General features: G+C 43.7%; 3 protein-coding genes across 8 annotated transcripts in view; 2 read left to right on the forward strand and 1 right to left on the reverse strand.

The window, feature by feature from the left end:
* Positions 1 to 1488, forward strand: part of LOC310699373 (polycystin-1-like) — a 77586-nt gene extending 76098 nt beyond the window's left edge. For both annotated transcript variants that reach the window (XM_083487082.1, XM_083487083.1), the window contains exon 47: positions 91 to 1488. In XM_083487082.1, the coding sequence (XP_083343208.1) occupies positions 91 to 810 (720 nt within the window). In that variant the 3' untranslated portion in view covers positions 811 to 1488. The remainder of the gene's footprint in view (positions 1 to 90) is intronic.
* Positions 1440 to 8345, reverse strand: NAT9 (N-acetyltransferase 9). Of its 4 annotated transcripts, none has more exons than XM_083487278.1 (7): positions 7966 to 8345; positions 6698 to 6784; positions 5517 to 5626; positions 3832 to 3972; positions 3238 to 3297; positions 2710 to 2804; positions 1440 to 2604 (listed from the first exon to the last, which is right to left on the reverse strand). In XM_083487278.1, the coding sequence occupies exons 2-7, from the start codon at positions 6772 to 6774 to the stop codon at positions 2458 to 2460; spliced, it is 630 nt and encodes a 209-aa protein (XP_083343404.1). In that variant the 5' UTR covers positions 6775 to 6784; positions 7966 to 8345; the 3' UTR covers positions 1440 to 2457. The 4 variants fall into 4 exon arrangements, with proteins under 4 accessions (XP_083343404.1, XP_083343406.1, XP_083343403.1 ...); XM_083487280.1 differs by having other exon boundaries at positions 6698 to 7107; positions 7609 to 8317; XM_083487277.1 differs by having other exon boundaries at positions 8188 to 8297.
* Positions 8346 to 8365: 20 nt separating this feature from the next.
* Positions 8366 to 16373, forward strand: part of TMEM104 (transmembrane protein 104) — a 75780-nt gene continuing 67772 nt past the window's right edge. Inside the window, exons 1-2 of one of the 2 annotated variants that reach the window (XM_083487199.1) lie at positions 8366 to 8598; positions 11967 to 12073. In XM_083487199.1, the coding sequence (XP_083343325.1) occupies positions 12029 to 12073 (45 nt within the window). In that variant the 5' untranslated portion in view covers positions 8366 to 8598; positions 11967 to 12028. Of the gene's footprint in view, positions 8614 to 11966; positions 12074 to 16373 lie in introns of both variants that reach the window. The other variant, XM_083487200.1, reaches the window with a different exon arrangement.

Here is a 16373-nt window from a genome sequence, read left to right on the forward strand (position 1 = left end):
AGCCTAGCTTGTCCCCATGATGGCTGAATTAGTTTTCCCAGACAACAGGAAAGAGAGTTTGTAACAGATTTTGACCTCTTTGCCTTTCAGTTTCGCCACAAGGTGAAATTTGAAGGGATGGACTCCCTGATTTCCCACTCTTCTGGAAACTCCAAACCGTCTCGCCTCCCTTCTCCGGGCACCAACTTTCACTGTGCTACTGCAACCATTTCTTCCTTCAGCTCTGAAGAGCTGGTGCTTCCTGAGAGCCCCATCCCTGATCCTTGCAGTGTAGACTTTTACCTGGAGCACCTGCCATCCGCAGTCAATGATCTCCTGGACGGCTTTGACAGGGTCCTAAAGCTGATGGAGGATGTGTGCCATCTTGAGACCAGCTTAGAGGAGACTCAGAGGAGAATCTGCAAGAAGAAGAAGAAGGGGCAGAAAAGCCACCCCATGGAAAAGGTAGCAACACTCGCCTCAAGAACCAGCTTAGGACTGCCGAGAACTTACAGCACCTTCTCAGAGTCTGCCTTAGCCAGGCTCAGAGCTCACCATGTCAGGATTTCCAGCTGCAGTGCCACTGAAGGCGGCAAGCAGCACCCAGCGGATACCGTATCTCAGCAAAGCTCAACAGGATACAAGGTTCTGGTGGGCAACCCTCCAGCTTCAGGCCACATCTTCCGAAGCACTCTTCCCTGGCCGGCCCATTTGTTCAAAAAGAGACCCAGGAGTGAGGAAGGGCAGGGATATCAGTGTTGCGACATGCTTCAGAGACAGATCCCTTTAAAGAGGAGAGCGTGGCAGACTGAAGGAACAGGTGACATGTAAACAACCTCTGTGTGGGTTTAACCGAGCACAAGAGCTGGTACCAGTTTGTTTTCCCTCCTCGTGCTTCACTCACATAATGCAACTCACTGGAGAAGTAGGGTCCAGATTAACCTCCTTGCCTTTTGTTATCTTTCAGGGTACTACAAATTGGATGAACTCTGCCTAGAATGCCTTAAGTTTTCTGCACAGGTAGAATTATAGTGGTGCATGTAAAGTACTTTGTAGTGTATTACATTATTTACAATCTAGCACAGTAGCTTTGCGCAATCCTACTGTATTTTTGTACTACTATCTGGAATGAATTACCTACAAGGAAGGCTTTAGGGCAGGCATGGGCAACCTCAGGACAAGGGCCCAAATGCAGCCTCCAGGACTCTTTAGCAGGCTTTTCAAACTCTCTCCAAGCCACATCTTCCTTACCAACTCTCCACCCTCCCTGGCCCTGCTGCACTCCTGCGTATTTCTGCCTGACTGCAATGCATACTTTCATGCCTCTTGCTTGTCTGGTTAGAGGATGTGTGTGTGTGTCAGTATTCTATGGGACAGTCTAAGGGAGCAGAACTTCTAGCTAGCTACATTAAGCATTACATTCTTGAAGTTGCTGCAAAAATACATCTGTAGTCACAGCCTTTGAAAACTTGTCATATGTGTATTAAAACAATACATATGTCCAACATACTATGCTTACTACCAAGTCCTTCATTAGCCTCTGAGGGCAGGAGCCAGCAGAAGCCTTGCACAAAGGGGCCTCCCCACCTTCTCTCCTTGAAATTGGCTTGGGGTTTGGGTGCGAGGACTTCCAGAACAGCATAGAGGAAGGGGATATGCTTGTGCAGATGGAGCATTTGTAACAGCACAATGCAATCAGCATTTTTCATCAAGTTCCTGTAACTAGTTTCACATACGGGAAATAATGGCATCACCAGTAATGAACCCTTCATCGTAGGTTTACATCTGTTATACTTCTGCAAATGGGGGGGGGGGAGGGGACACACAGCAAAACCTGAGCCCAGAAAAGAAACTGGCAGTGAGAGAAAAGAGTGTACACGTTTTACGTTTTCACATTTCATCTTAGTAAAGAGAAACATACAAACTTCCTGGTGTGTGCCAGTGAGAAAAGAGCTGTCACAATGAATAACTGAGAGGCTGTATGGGAGCCTGCAATGCTTTGAGAGAAGCCCATTGAGTACTTCAGTTCAACCAAACATCAACCACCTATTTCTAGGACTGCTGCCGATTAACTCTCGGAATAAGAGTAGGTTGTAGTTTATGTTTTTGATAGAAACAGGCCCTAATCAAGAACCCTGGAAAGGCAATGATGAGACTGTCAGTTTGTAACAGAGGAGACAAGCCTAACTTCCCTGTCCCTTAGTAGCACTGCAGCCCAAACACATTCAGTTCGCTCTATATACATCACACGTTGCCATTTTCACCAATAGAAACCATTTCCCTAAGATGATAGTTTGTTCTAGTTGCTGTTGCCCATCATACTTTCGTAATGTCTACTGCAAGTCAAGTTGAATGCTGACGCAGTACAGAGCCCGCAGCATTTTCTACTCCAGCGGTTGGTCCCTAACACCATAGATCCAGGCCACGATGCAGTTTGGAGGCAGAGATCCCATGCTTCTGGAGTCCGTATAAGCCTCATTAGCTGTCACAAACTTGATTCTGTAGCTTCGTTACATTGTAAAATTGTTCATCCACATGGCTGGTTTGTTCAAGCAGCCACTGCCTTTCTTGCTCATCCACAATCAGTCTGAGTGTTACTTCGTGGAAGATGACATTGACTCCCACCTAGACAGTGCACAAGATAAGAATCCAAGTTAACTTTCGGGTCTGCCACAAATACACAGTCAACGAAAGATGGTTCTGCTACATGAGGAATACTTATTAGCGCACCTCCTTGAAATGAATCTTTTTGAACATGCCAATACTGGCTTCATTTTCCAATCCAATTTTAGCTTCAAAGGTGTTTAGTCCCAGACGAGTCATTCCTACAGGATAGAAGATTAGAAATAAGCTACTGTCGCTACTCTTGTCAATTTCATTTGGGAAGGTTGATCACATGTTCTGCATGCAGTATGTCCCATTTTCTCTCCCTGGCATCTCTAGGTAAGGTTGGAAATGTCTGAAACCCTTGAGAGCCACTGTTAGCAAGTGTTGATAATACTAAGTGAGACGAAGTGATGAGCTTACTCGGTATAAGGCAGCTTCCTATGTTTCTACGATTATAGGTGATTGAAGGCTCTGTGTTCCAAGTATAAGCAGAAAAGTAAACTCATTAGCAAGGTATCTTAAAACTCTATGGCAGAATTTCAAAGTCTTGGAATGGAAATCTTCTACCGCTATTGATGTACACAGAAATTAATCCTCCATGCATATGCAGCACCCTCCAACACTTCCCAACTTCATGCCAGACACTCTTACCATAGGACATCATGATCAGAGTGGCTTCCTTGCCAAATCCTCTGCCACGATAGCTGGCCTCTGAAAGAGAGGAGCAGGGGAGAATTAAGAACTGTATCTGTTTCCAGGTTCATCTAGAACAAAGGTGGGGAACCTTTGGCCAACAGGAGGGTCTAAAATTTGGAATGGGTATCTCTCACGCACCCTAGAGTCTTCCTAATTCTAGGCACTTTTTTTAAGACAAGAAGGTACAAGATATGCAACATTATTTATTTTTTTACAGAAAGATCAATCAGACTAAAGGGATACAGGGATAGGTGAAAAAAGAAGAAGAAGAGGCTCCTTTCTTGCACATTTAGTAAGATTTAGGCTTCATTTCTGAAAAATTCAGGACTGACAAAATACAACCCTGGCAGCTTGCACTGACCTAACAAGGAATGACGCTAGGTCAGGTTGCAATAGTTGTGTCAGACATTTGTGCACAGGATGCTTGTTTATAACCTATTTTATTTTTTGTTGGCTTCGGTCACTTCTGCCGAAGAGACAATCTTTTGAAGTAACTTGCTAAAGGCTGAAATATTGATGGGCCCATAAATTATAGAAGCGTTAGGTTACCTGCAATCATGATTTCGATCTCTCCAAGTGTTGGATCTTCACTGTCTGTGAGGAACAAGTTCACATCGCCCACCATGCAGTCTTCCTCCGTGGTTGTCTGCTTAGACCACTTATCTGTGTCAAGCACTATGAATGTGCATTCTGGGGAATTTTTTAAAAAAGAAGCAGGCCCAATGGAGAACATTTAAAACCATTTTAAATGAAACCAGGGTCAACTAATATAGTAATTAATGGCAACCAGCACAATGTAAGAAGCTTCCTCCTTGACTTGGAATGAGAGATCTCTTGCTTCAGGCTGGGTGCAAAAGCCAATGCAACTCTTTCCCTGTCCCTCAAACCCTTAGGAAAATACAGAGCTCTGGGAAGAATTTAATCTCACCTAATGTCAATTTGGGCCAAACCAAATGGGCAAGTGTTTGATGGGCCTATTCACTTTTTAAAAATATTAAAATCAGTGTGCAGGAGTTAGCAAAGAAATGTGTCTGCTCCCCTTCACAGGAAAAAAAAAGGCCCATCTGAATTTTTATGTGGTAGCTGTAAGTAAGAAGGATGTTATAGTTCAGTTCCTGTGTACCTAACCACAGGTATTGGGCTAAAGAGAAGAACTTCCACAGCATCCAGAGGACATTGCATGGAAAGTTATCTAAGTGTGGATAACTATAGATACCATGTTTAGGTAGCTGATATAATAATAATAATAATAATAATAATAATAATAATAATAATAATAATAATAATTTATTTATACCCCGCCCTCCCCAGCCAAGGCCGGGCTCAGAGTGGCTTACAAGCAATAATAAAAACAAGATGAGTGATTACAACTTAAAAACAAAAATAAAATACATCATTAAAATAATGGAACATTAAAATATTAAAATGAAGCCTCATTGCAGGAGAAGGAAAAGAAAAAAGAAAAAAAGGGGGGGGAGGGAATCAAATTGGCTCCAATCCAAAGGCCAGGCGGAACAACTCTGTCTTACAGGCCCTGCGGAAAGAAATCAGATCCTGCAGGGCCCTGGTCTCATGAGACAGAGCGTTCCACCAAGTTGGGGCCAGTGCTGAAAAGGCCCTGGCTCTGGTTGAAGCCAATCTAACTTCCTTAGGGCCTGGGACCACTAGGGTGTTGTTATTTATGGACCTTGAGGCTCTCCGTGGGGCATACCAGGCAAGGCGGTCCCGTAGGTACGAGGGTCCTAGGCCGTGAAGGGCTTTAAAGGTCAAAAGCAGCACCTTAAATCTGACCCTGTACTCCACCGGGAGCCAGTGCAGCTTGAAAAGCACTGGATGAATATGCTCCCATGGCAGAGACCCCGTGAGGAGCCTCGCTGCAGCATTCTGTACCCGCTGGAGTTTCTGGGACAGCTTCAAGGGCAGCCCCGCGTAGAGCGAATTACAGTAGTCAAGCCTGGATATGACTCACCTATATGCGATTCTTGGGTACTTGTGTATTCTGCGCTTTGGCCCTGAGTACCTTCCAAGATTTAATTTTGCTCAGAATAAAGTTGCCATCTATTTCTACACAGTCCAAATTATCAGTATTAGTTATTACCATGTTAAACTGATCAGCAGCTGAAATTTTAACATGGAAGAATCACTTTTATATGAATGGACCTTTAAATAAACTAGACAACATACGTGCTCGCTACCCTCATCTTCAAGTCCTGACAAATATTTTAAAATCTCACTGTCTGCATCTTCCCGCCAACTGCGCTGCATCTCATATTCCTGTTCAAGGCTTAATGGCTCTGATGCAGTCAGGCGCTGCAGCTCTTCAGACTTCATCCACTCATGGTACCTGGTGAGAAAATCCAGAGAGGGAATATATTCCTCTTCAGAACATTGCCTACTATGTTCTGTTGGAAAGGTAAACAAGATGAACCCATTTGAGGCATGAAATGACTGGTCTAGGCAAACTTATACCAACATTCTATTTTATTTCTTCACAACATGAAATAGGCACCACACAGACAGAAGAAATTATTCTTAATGGCTGGGTTCACCAAGGTTTAACTCTCATGCCACTTGTACTTAGGATGCCATTGAATGGGGGGTGGGGTGGGTGGGAGCTGCACCTGGAGACAATATATTTAGAACAAAATACAACCTCTATTCCCGATCTTTTCTGAGAGGGTGCCCCAGGCCCTGCCTTCCATATATACATATCTCTCATGTAGTAATGACAGATATATTACCAGTAAGCAATAAATATGTACATTTCTAATAATTCCCAAATATGTTGTTCTTACTGCTTACAACTGAGGTTTCCAAATGCCTGCAGAGTTAAAAATTAAGGCTGTAATCCTAATGCATACTAGTTTAGGAGAAAGCTCCACCACACTCAGTGTAATGTACATCTCAGTAAACATGCACCAGACAGCAGTGATAAGTTCTTGGTAGTCTAGACAAGAGGTTACCATTACCATCATTCCCCTCCCCCCACAAGCACAGATGATTGATTTTGCCCACCTGTGCATATTTCAGACCTGGACATACCTGCAGTTTTGTTATCTCAAAATGTAGGAGGTGTTATCAAAAATACTCCTATGAACATATGTGAAAATTTGATTTTTTTAAAAAAGAAAAGTTAAAATCCCCCACAACCTTTGCATATATGCCCAATTAATATCAATAAACTGATCCATTAATACTTGCAGATCAGAGCAGTTACAGGTAACTTCAGTGCTTATGGCTCAAGCAGTTTATCTGTTTGTTCCACTTGGAATGCAAATTAACAAACACATATAACACACACACATATATAAAAAAATCTTTTGCAAAGAAATATGTAAAGATGACTTAACATTCCAGACCTCTAAAGTCAATGCCCCCCCCAAACTGGAGATTTGGCAAAGTATATGTTTCATACTTGGGTACATGAGCAGAGGTATATGGCACCAGGGTCACCCTCTTTCCCTGCAGTACAGTATTCTGGTTAATTCTCATAGCTCCAAGCCTGCAACAAACAAGATTATATTAGTGATACACTTTTTCAAAATAAATGTTATTGGTTCAGTTTTGAAATAAGAATGAACAACAACAAATGAGAGCAAAATATAACAATGCTATACAGAGGAATCATACATATCAATTTGAATATACAATCGGTCCAATTATATTCAATAAAGTGTAAGATACACAATTTAAAAGGCAGCTGCAATATATTTGTGTACATAAAATGCCGTTTACCATGGTTCATTTGTGAGAGATATAATCTGTAATTTGACCAAAATAATTGCCGAGAGTATCTTGAAGCAGATGAACTGCAAGAAAACCCTACTTACCGTATTTCTCGCTCTATAGGACGCACCTTGTTTTAGAGGGGGAGAACAAGAAAAAAAAATCTCCCCCTCTCTGCTCAGCACCCCTTCAGCGAAGCGGCAGGAGAAACAGAGCCCCTTCCATTTCTCCTCCCGCTTCGCTGAAGGGGCGCTGCGCAGCTCTCTCTGCTGAAGCCAGGAGAGTCTTGCTCTCCCAGCTTCAGCAAAAGGAACCCGGAGCCTTTGGAGTGCAGCGCGAGGTCCCGCTGCACTCCAAAGGCTTCAGGCGACTATCCCTGAAGCCTGGAGAGTGAGAGCGCACCGACCCCTCTCGCTCTCCAGGCTTCAGCGAAAGCAACGTGTAGCCTCTGGAGCGTGGAGGGAGCGCTCCCTCTGCGCTTCCGAGGCTTCGCGTTGCTATCACTGAAGCCAAGGAGGCTGCATTCGTTCCATAGGACGCACACACATATCCCCTTAGTTTTTGGAGGGGAAAAAGTGTGTCCTATAGAGCGAAAAATACGGTATTTAATATTTCTCTTTGCCCCACCCCCACCAGAAATGGTACAATGTTTAATAACAAAGAAAAAAACTACAGTGGTAGTACAAGAATTATGAAGCAACTGCAAAGGAGGTCCGTACTACTTAGTCATGCAGCTATAAAGCATTTGCTACACTGTGATTGAAACACAGAATAATTACAGCAGTTCATAATTGACATCCAGGATTCAGAAGTTAAAACAGGAGGATGAGGTGGTTGAGTGTCCGGGTGCAACCACACCGACAGCATTCCCTGGAAATAAATTCCACAATTTTGCTTGCGCACTGCATGGAATTTATTCCATAACATTTATACACCACTTGAAGAAAACAAACAAACCTCAAAGCGAGTTACAAAAAAAAGGAATTAGACTTTGCATGTAACTTCTCCAGAGGCAACACTGAAGAGACATCAATCAGGGAGCCACTTTCGCAAGAGATCTTCCCCCACAGACTACTCCTAATCTCCAAACAGGCGTCATTTAGCCGCAATCTACACCTGAACCAGAGAGAGACAAGCTCCACTTTAAACCCACCCAAAGCCACGCGAGCGCCTATTTACCTCGCTCCTCTACCATCTCAACCCAAGCCACACGCACGCGCAGTGGCCAAACTCTCCTTCCCGGTCGCGCTACGGTAGCCGCCGAGTCTCAATCCGACCAGCGTCTTTCCCAACCACCGACAGACGCATACAGCCACACACCCCGCCCCCGTGGTCACGTGCCATCAAGAGACGGGACCAATCAGCGTAGAAAGCGATTCGAGAGGTCGTGGTCACGCGCGCGGAAAGCTCGGCTGTTGGCGGCTTTTTGCTTGGCGTAGAAGCGCTGTTCCCTCCCTCAGCTCCTCCGCTTGCGCGCGTGCGCCGTCTGCGGGTTCCCCTTGCTCGCGCCGGTAATGAGGGAAAACGACGGTTTGGAGTTGCTGGGCCGGACGTTGCCGTGGAGCCAAGCGAGGAGCGCCGGCGTGGCGGGTAAAGAGGCTTGTTGTGAGGCGTTTTTTTGAGTGGGTGGCAGAAGGGGTGGTGGTGGCGGGGCGAAGAAGGGGAAGCGGGCTGGCGGCCTGAGGCGGGTCGGGGAAAGGGTTGGCGGGGAAGACGTGGCATTCCCGACGACACTCCTTCCCGCGCAGCTCTCCGGAGGAGGCTTTTAAATAGGCGCAGGCTGTGTGTGACTGTTCTGCCTGTCTCTGGGCTGTTCCCCCCTGAAGGAGAGGACTATAGAATTGCCCCCCGCTCGGCGTGAGCATCTTCCCAAACAGCGAGGAAGATCTGCTGCCTACCAGGTGCAGGTGGTGGTCACGCGGTTGTCTGTATCTGCTCGGAGACCTAGTACACGTGTGCGTGTGCGAATTCACAGACTCCTATATGGGGAGAGAGAAAGGTTCATGCAATTGCTTGTGGGTGCATCTCTCTCCATGGGCGTAGCCAGGATTTATGTTGTGGGGGTGGGTGGCAGGACACCCACCTGTCATCATCCTCTGGCTGGCTGGCTGGCTGGCTGGCTCTGTCTAGCGGATTGGAATGAAATGGCCCAACAACCGTTGCTTTAAATTGCTTTCTTTTGACCCCAAGTGCTCAGAAAAAAAATCTGTCAAAATCTTCCTGCAGTTTCTACTTTAAGTATTTTTATTGACTTTATGGGGGGAGGGGCAGCTGCATAGTGTACTGGTGGAGTAAAAAGCCTCTGAAGTAAAGCGGAAGCTGGTAGTTTCCAGTCTTTTTTGAGGATGAAACACAGCCTTGTAAATAAGGCCACAAAAATTACTAACCTGCAGATGTTCTTATTAACCTACTAAGTGGCTAGTGATGTGCTTTTCCAGGCTGGCTGTGGAGGAGAGGAAGCCCCTCCTATTAGCAGACTAATAATATGCAGAATGGTGAAGAAAGGATGGAGTGATTCATCTCCACTATGCTAGCTTGCTACATTTCTTTGCTGATTGTGAAGGAAACATTCTTACCGTACTTCCTCTTTTGTTAGTATGGAAACAAAGTAGGCTATCAATTCCCCTTCCCCACCCATTCACATGTCTTTATAGAAGTCCTGCTCACCTATGGCCTCTAGGCTAGTGCGCAAAAATACAAGAGTGGTATTTCCCCCCCAACTATCTAAGTGGACAGTTACACCTGTGGATTTTACTTTGTCATTATATTTGAATCAGGCTTTCTGGCATGACACTGACTCCAAATATCATTCCTTAACATTTGCTTTGTCTGCGCCTTGTAGTCTCGTGCTTCAAATAACTGATGGAGCAATCCTAACCCCTTGCGGGGAGCAACAGAACAGCAGCTCAACCACTGCATCCCAAGCTTTACTGCTTATAGTGACTAGAATCAAAAGTGGTGGGTGGCTTGGGGGGGGGCTATAAAAGCTCCAGGCAGGCTCAGCAGAGTGCCCAAGGATTGAGACCTGCAGGGCTTTGGAACCAGAAGATTCCAAGCTGCCAGGCCCTGCCCCAAAATGCCTCATTTCAGATCTCTATAAGCAGTGGTAGAATCACTGTTGGTAGCTTTCTGTTTCTCTGGGTACAGCAGCGGAGGCTGGCAGGAGCTGGTGGAGGGTCCCCTCTACCTTATCCTCCTCTTCCTCCAGCAGCAGAGATTGAAAGGGTTAGGAGTACATTCTGAGTATCTTCTGATAAGAGGCCCTCTTTATCGTATTTTCTGTTCACGGTAGTAATTGCATACATCCAATCTGAGTGGCCATAGAAAGTCCAGGTAAAACTTTCCCATGCCATGCACTAAGATGCAAACAGAAGTAGGAGCTAGGAAATTCAGGACAGAGTGGTTTCTTTAACAAAGAGCCCAGCCTCAGCCAAAGAAGGGGACTTGTGAGCAAATGATCAGGGGTAAGAAAGCAGGGCCTTGGAAATCCTTGCTTTTTGTATTCAGGCACATGCAGTGCCTTCCATGGTACTTACACTTTGCCTGTAACTTTCTCTGGTTCTCTTTTTGGTTCAGTGGAATTGCTAATGTGTTAGATAAGAATCTTAGTGCCAACTCATACAATACAGTATGGGTCCCCCCCATGTAAACATTTAGAATTTTTCCAGCACGCACACTTGCATGAAGAAACTCATCACGTGGGGTAGCATGTTATGGATGGTGTTTTCCTCATTGTTGTAAAAGGTCTGTGTAGACTGTGAGGCTTTCCTGCCTATTTAAGCCTTGCTCCAGTAGCATGCTATAATTCTGTTTGGGTGGAGATTTTATTAGGGCCAATAAAAATGCCACAAAAAGTAAGCTTTCAAGTTCTGTTGCAGCTGCATTTGGAATAGCATGTACAGTTTGGGTTGCCTCACCACTTAAACAATATTGTGGAGTTGGAAAAGGTTCAGAAAAGGGCAACCAAAATGATGAAGGGGATGGAGCACGTCTCGTATGAGGAAAGGTTGAAGCATTCAGGGCTTTTTAGTTTAGAGCAAAGGTAAGAGGCAACATGATAGGAGTTCTCCATGTCATACATAATTTTATATACTTCTAACACTAGAATTTGTGGACATCTACTGAAGCTGAATATTGGAGGATTCAGGACAGAGAAAAGAAAGTTACTCTCTACACAGCACATAGTATAGAATTCACTCCCACAGAAGGCACTGATGGCCCCCAACTTGGGTGGCTTTAAAAAAGGTTAAACAAATTCATGGAGGATAAGGCTGCCAGAAAGTTCTGAACCCCTATAACACAGCTTTCACCAATCTGGTGCTGTCCAAATATTTAGTCTATAACTCCCAGTACAAAATTTATGGAAGGCACCAGACTTAGCAGGCTTCCTTCCAACTAAGTCCCACTTGGTTCAGTTGCACTTTCAAATACCGGTAACTATGCATATTATTGTAACTGTAGCCTTCAAGTAAAACATCTAACAATTATATTTAATTGTTAGCAACCAATTGTCATGAATGCTTGTTCAGGAGATGTGTAAATTGTAAAGTAAGTGACTTAATTTAAATAAAAGATCTTAAATCTATTTTCCCCTTAGTGATTATAACCCATTCATTCTAAATGGAATTCCTTAAAGTGTGTTACTATATCATCTGGCTAGATTATATACTTTTAGAGTGACAGGAGAACCTTAGTTTTGATCCTTGTTTTTGATGTGGCTGGTATTTCGCTAGATTCTCTAAAAGGATTATGGCCTTTAGTGAGAATTATGCAATTTGCAATGCAAGTGAAGAATTCTGATTTCAAATTCAAACTAGCTGATTTGGGGGAATCTGTTACTTTTCTTTCCAGAGAAGGTAGGCAGCAATACTACTAGACTTGCATTAATGCACAGTGATGAACTGCAGTTACCGCTTGCTTTGTTGACTCCTGTAAACAGCTGATAAAATTTCTTTCAGGTTAACAGTGGTTGGATCAAAAGGAACTGACATCTCTCTCGGACTGTTCCATCAGCTTCAACATGGCTGGCGGTATTACTGATACAGGAGAGCTGTACTCGCCTTACGTGAGTATTTAACATTACTACAATCTCTTGCTGGAGACACGCAGCACAGTTATGCTCTGTATTTCCTGCTCCTGTTTCTTCATGCCCCCCCCCCATGTTCTTGTTTTGATTTTAAATTGTGATAGGCATTTTATACTTGTGTTACAATACATTTGGAAATAACTCAGGAAACTTTTCTAATACAAGGACGTGCTTGCTCTTTTCACCCACACATGCTCTAAAAGACTTGCGTTTTTAAACATGCTTTAATGCTTAGCAAACCTTGCCAAATACCCTCTATTGAGTCTCTAGTGAATATTCAAAGTATGTAATTGCACTAAAGCTGCATCAGTGAATAAGGTTGCTTCCTTCATATAATAATAATAATTTATTATTTGTACCCCACCCATCTGGCTGGATTTCCCCAGCCACTCTGGGCGGCTTCCATAGAAACCAAAAAACACTAAAATATCACACATTAAAAACTTCCCTGAACAGGGCTGCCTTAAGATGTCTTCTGAATGTCAGGTAGTTGTTTATCGCTTTGACATCTGATGGGAGGGCGTTCCACAGGGCGGGCGCTACTACTGAGAAGGCCCTCTGCCTGGTTCCCTGTAGCTTTGCTTCTCGCAATGAGGGAACCGCCAGAAGGCCCTCGGCACTGGACCTCAGCGTCCGGGCAGAACGGTGGGGGTGGAGACGCTCCTTCAGGTATACTGGGCCGAGGTAGCCCCATGTAGAGTGCATTGCAGTAGTCCAAGCGGGAGATAACTAGAGCATGCAGCACTCTGGCGAGACAGTCCGCGGGCAGGTAGGGTCTCAGCCTGCGTACCAGGTGGAGTTGGTAGACAGCTGCCCTGGATACAGAATTGACCTGCGCCTCCATGGACAGCTGTGAGTCTAAAATGACTCCCAGGCTGCACACCTGGTCCTTCAGGGGCACAGTTACCCTATTCAGGACCAGGGAGTCCTCCACACCTGCCCGCCTCCTGTCCCCCAAAAACAGTACTTCTGTCTTGTCAGGATTCAACTTTAATCCATTAGCCGCCATCCATCCGCCAACCGCCTCCAGGCACTCACACAGGACCTTCACCGCCTTCACTGGTTCTGATTTGAAAGAGAGGTAGAGCTGGGTATTATCTGCATATTGATGGACACCCATATGTTAGATTATGATATATATAATACTAACAAGAGGGAAAAGAATCCCAAATATCAGAGGCAAGAGGAACTAAGTAATTTGGGTAGTGGATAGACTAGCAAGAAATTAGATGCGGCGAATTTTATCCCATGCTGTCCTTCTAGTCATGGAAGTCTCTTTGATCCAGTAGAGGATTCCATGAACAGTTGGAGGTGATTTTCATTAGTTCCACTTTTGTGCTACTATCACCTTCATACCCTCCCCATCTATTTAAAAAAATATATTTTTTATTAAAGAATTTCTTGGTTTATAAAAGTACGCACATTGTTTCTTTTTTCAACTTCTAAAGTCCTTTCTACAGATCAGTTATATTTGACATGAGACATTAGTGTTGTATACAGTATAAGGTTGGGGGAAGAAGAGGGGGAGGGCCCCCTCCCCATCTTTTCTAGGGAATTGGAGAATCCTCTGACACAGTATGGTGAAGAAAGGAGAAATTTGCAAAAATCACCTCCCTTTTTTGTCTGCAGATGCCTGTATGGGAACAAAGAACCTTCCATGTAAAGAAGGACAGCATTGGTTACAACTTGGCACCTTCAAAGCAGTTTTCAAACTTGTGCCATTTAGTGATGTAGTTGTGCAAAGTTACACCAGGCTGTTCTTCTGTGAAGCTGAACAGGTGTTATCCTGTAATTTCACTGAATGGAAGGCTATCTGGAAGCCATATGTAAAAGGCTCTTCAGGGAAGAGCAGTGCGCTAAATACTAAATACATGATTATATTTTTCTGGTTGTGAAGTCTTTAGGGCAGTGACACATTCTCTTACAGTCTAGACCGCTTCATGGAACAATAAAAAGACATGTGCACTAACAATGTGCACAAGATTCCAGGGTGCATGTTTACATCAGTCAGTGCAGAGGCATCCTGCAGCACAGGGGACAAAGCTTTTTTAAAATTTGTGTGGCTTTCTTAAATGGTTGATAGGCTGTACTTGCGCCAATGGGTTCTGTTCTGTTTCCATAGTTGGAATTCTTGTTGCTGCCATCTTGCAGCAACAAGTGGTTAAAACATCAGGAAAGTATTTTTTTTATATGAAAAATTGAGATGAACAAGGAGGCTTTGAAAGCAGTGCACATACATACACAAGAGTTGAGAGTTGTTGAAGCTGCATCTTATGATGCCCTTTTATGGCATACCAGTGGACTCTGTCCTCCTTCCTAATATATAACCCATCACATCTCTCTGTCAAAGCTATCCTCATGAGTGGTGGTTTTCTGATTGCAAGTGATTTTTGAGAAGACATTAATCGGATAGTGATGCGTGCTGGTACATTTAGTCCAAGGAAGATTGATCTAAATCTTCAAGGGGAAAAATAGACTCCCAAGATGTTAAATTACCAAGTACCTTACAGATTGAAAATTATAGCATTGCAGAAATCTTCAGGCTGTTGAGCATAAAAATGGTACTTGTCTCATTTTTGGAGGGCCCGAAATATGATTCTACCAGTATCTGAAATAAATCTTCCCTCCCTATACTGTTCTTTTTAATCAGAGTCAGAGAAAACCTCCAAGGTTTCTGTCCTCAAAGGCTTCGTGTGCAGAACCAATTAAGGCCTAGAGCCAGGAGGTGGTGTATGCAGGGAATGACAGTTCTGCCCAATGAGTTAAAAAAATCGCTTTGCAAACTGACATCTACTGTTTCATCCTCTGGGAAAGCAGTCAAAAGATGCATTTGCTGTTCAGATGCCAGTAAGTACAGGAGGACCTTGTTCTCTCAAAGAGAAGTGAATGGCTATGCATAAAAGGTCTCTGAAGGATGCATTTGTAGTTCAGAACTTCTGCCATGAGCATTTGGTTTATAAACTGTATACATTCCCTGTTCTTAAGGTAATTTTATTTATGGTTACTCTTGGTTTAAAAATTGTGTGTTTGACAGTGGACATGAATTCCAGGTAGATGGTTGTCTTCTGATAATGGGCATTCCAGTAATTTTAATAAGGGGAAGGTAGCCATCAGTGGTGCTCTTTCTCTCATCCTCCCTGCACTACTTTCTTGCACTTCAAGTCTAATGGATACTGTATCTTACATGACACATGATTTTAATAAGTTTAAATTATTTTCCTGCTAGTGCCCAGGGCTCATAGGAAGTAGCTGTATACTGAGTGTCACCATTAGTTCATCTGCTTCGGTGTTGTCTGAATTGGCTAGTAGTTGCTCTCCAGGGTTTCAAGAAGAAATCTTTCCCAGCTCTACTTGGAGATGCTAGGGTTTGAATCTGGAGTCTTTTACATTCAGATATTGTCATCTGTCACAGAGCTGCCACCTTAATTACCCATTGTGGTTCTGACTTAGCAAATCTACTCATACATGAGTTCTTCATGCTACGTTTTAATACAGAACTGTTTTAGTTATGAGGGCACTGCCCCCCAAATAGTAATTAATCTTGTTTTTGCTGCAGATAGAGCCAGTGTTGAACCTACAGGATAAAGCAGATTAAAAATAGAAATTGTGGAAGCTGAACCCCTTGAGGTAGTTCCATTTTAGCACTTTGTGCTGTGGGGAGGCAAGTAGGTTTTTACTAAACAAAAGAACAAATCTCTTTTGCTGTTATTATTAATGTAATATTCTTCAATAAACAAGAATAATGCCTGGTCTTAGCCTGCCATTTAAATGTAAGAACTGAGGCAGGAAATAATTCAGAATAGCTCTTCTTAAGGGTTGATTTTACTGTCAACAAGCTTGTCATGCAGATATTCCCATTCCTTAACAAGATTCCTCTGGTGTCCCAATAAGGGAAAATTTCCATCTGCTTCACTGCTAAATATACTTGGGAGGAAAATTATTTGTCAGACTCCTGTTTGGCTAATAGTTGGCAAGCTGTGGAATGCTCTTTTATACCTCACATCCTATATTGGCTCCTCATGGGTGAAGCTGAGTAACTGTACCACCCTTCCCCCTATAAAAAAACCTCAGCCTCTCTGCAACACCTTTAGTTTCAGAGAATCTTTCCTTTGGAGTTAGAAACATGGCAAGTGAGAGAACTCCATAACTTGAGTAAACATGATGTTTTGAGGCTATGTCCTTTCACCAGTATGTCTGGTCTTTCTGCTTAACTCTTTCTACGTGGAGAAGGAGATTTTATCTGTAATCTCCCTCATCCTGAAGGCTTAGGTTGGGAAAA

This window comes from Podarcis liolepis (assembly GCF_965112155.1).
Source record: "Podarcis liolepis genome assembly, chromosome: 2".
In the NCBI taxonomy this organism is placed as follows: Eukaryota; Metazoa; Chordata; class Lepidosauria; order Squamata; family Lacertidae; genus Podarcis; species Podarcis liolepis.

What these genes read in the sequence shown, in the direction of transcription:
- NAT9 (XM_083487278.1), bottom strand. Translation starts at nt 6,774, where the DNA reads ATGAGAATTAACCAGAATACTGTACTGCAGGGAAAGAGGGTGACCCTG. An exon ending in ACCTCTGCTCATGTACCCAA is followed by an intron (nt 5,627 to 6,697) that starts GTATGAAACATA and finishes TTTTCTCACCAG; the next exon opens with GTACCATGAGTGGATGAAGT. An exon ending in AAAAGATTCATTTCAAGGAG is followed by an intron (nt 2,605 to 2,709) that starts GTGCGCTAATAA and finishes TGCACTGTCTAG; the next exon opens with GTGGGAGTCAATGTCATCTT.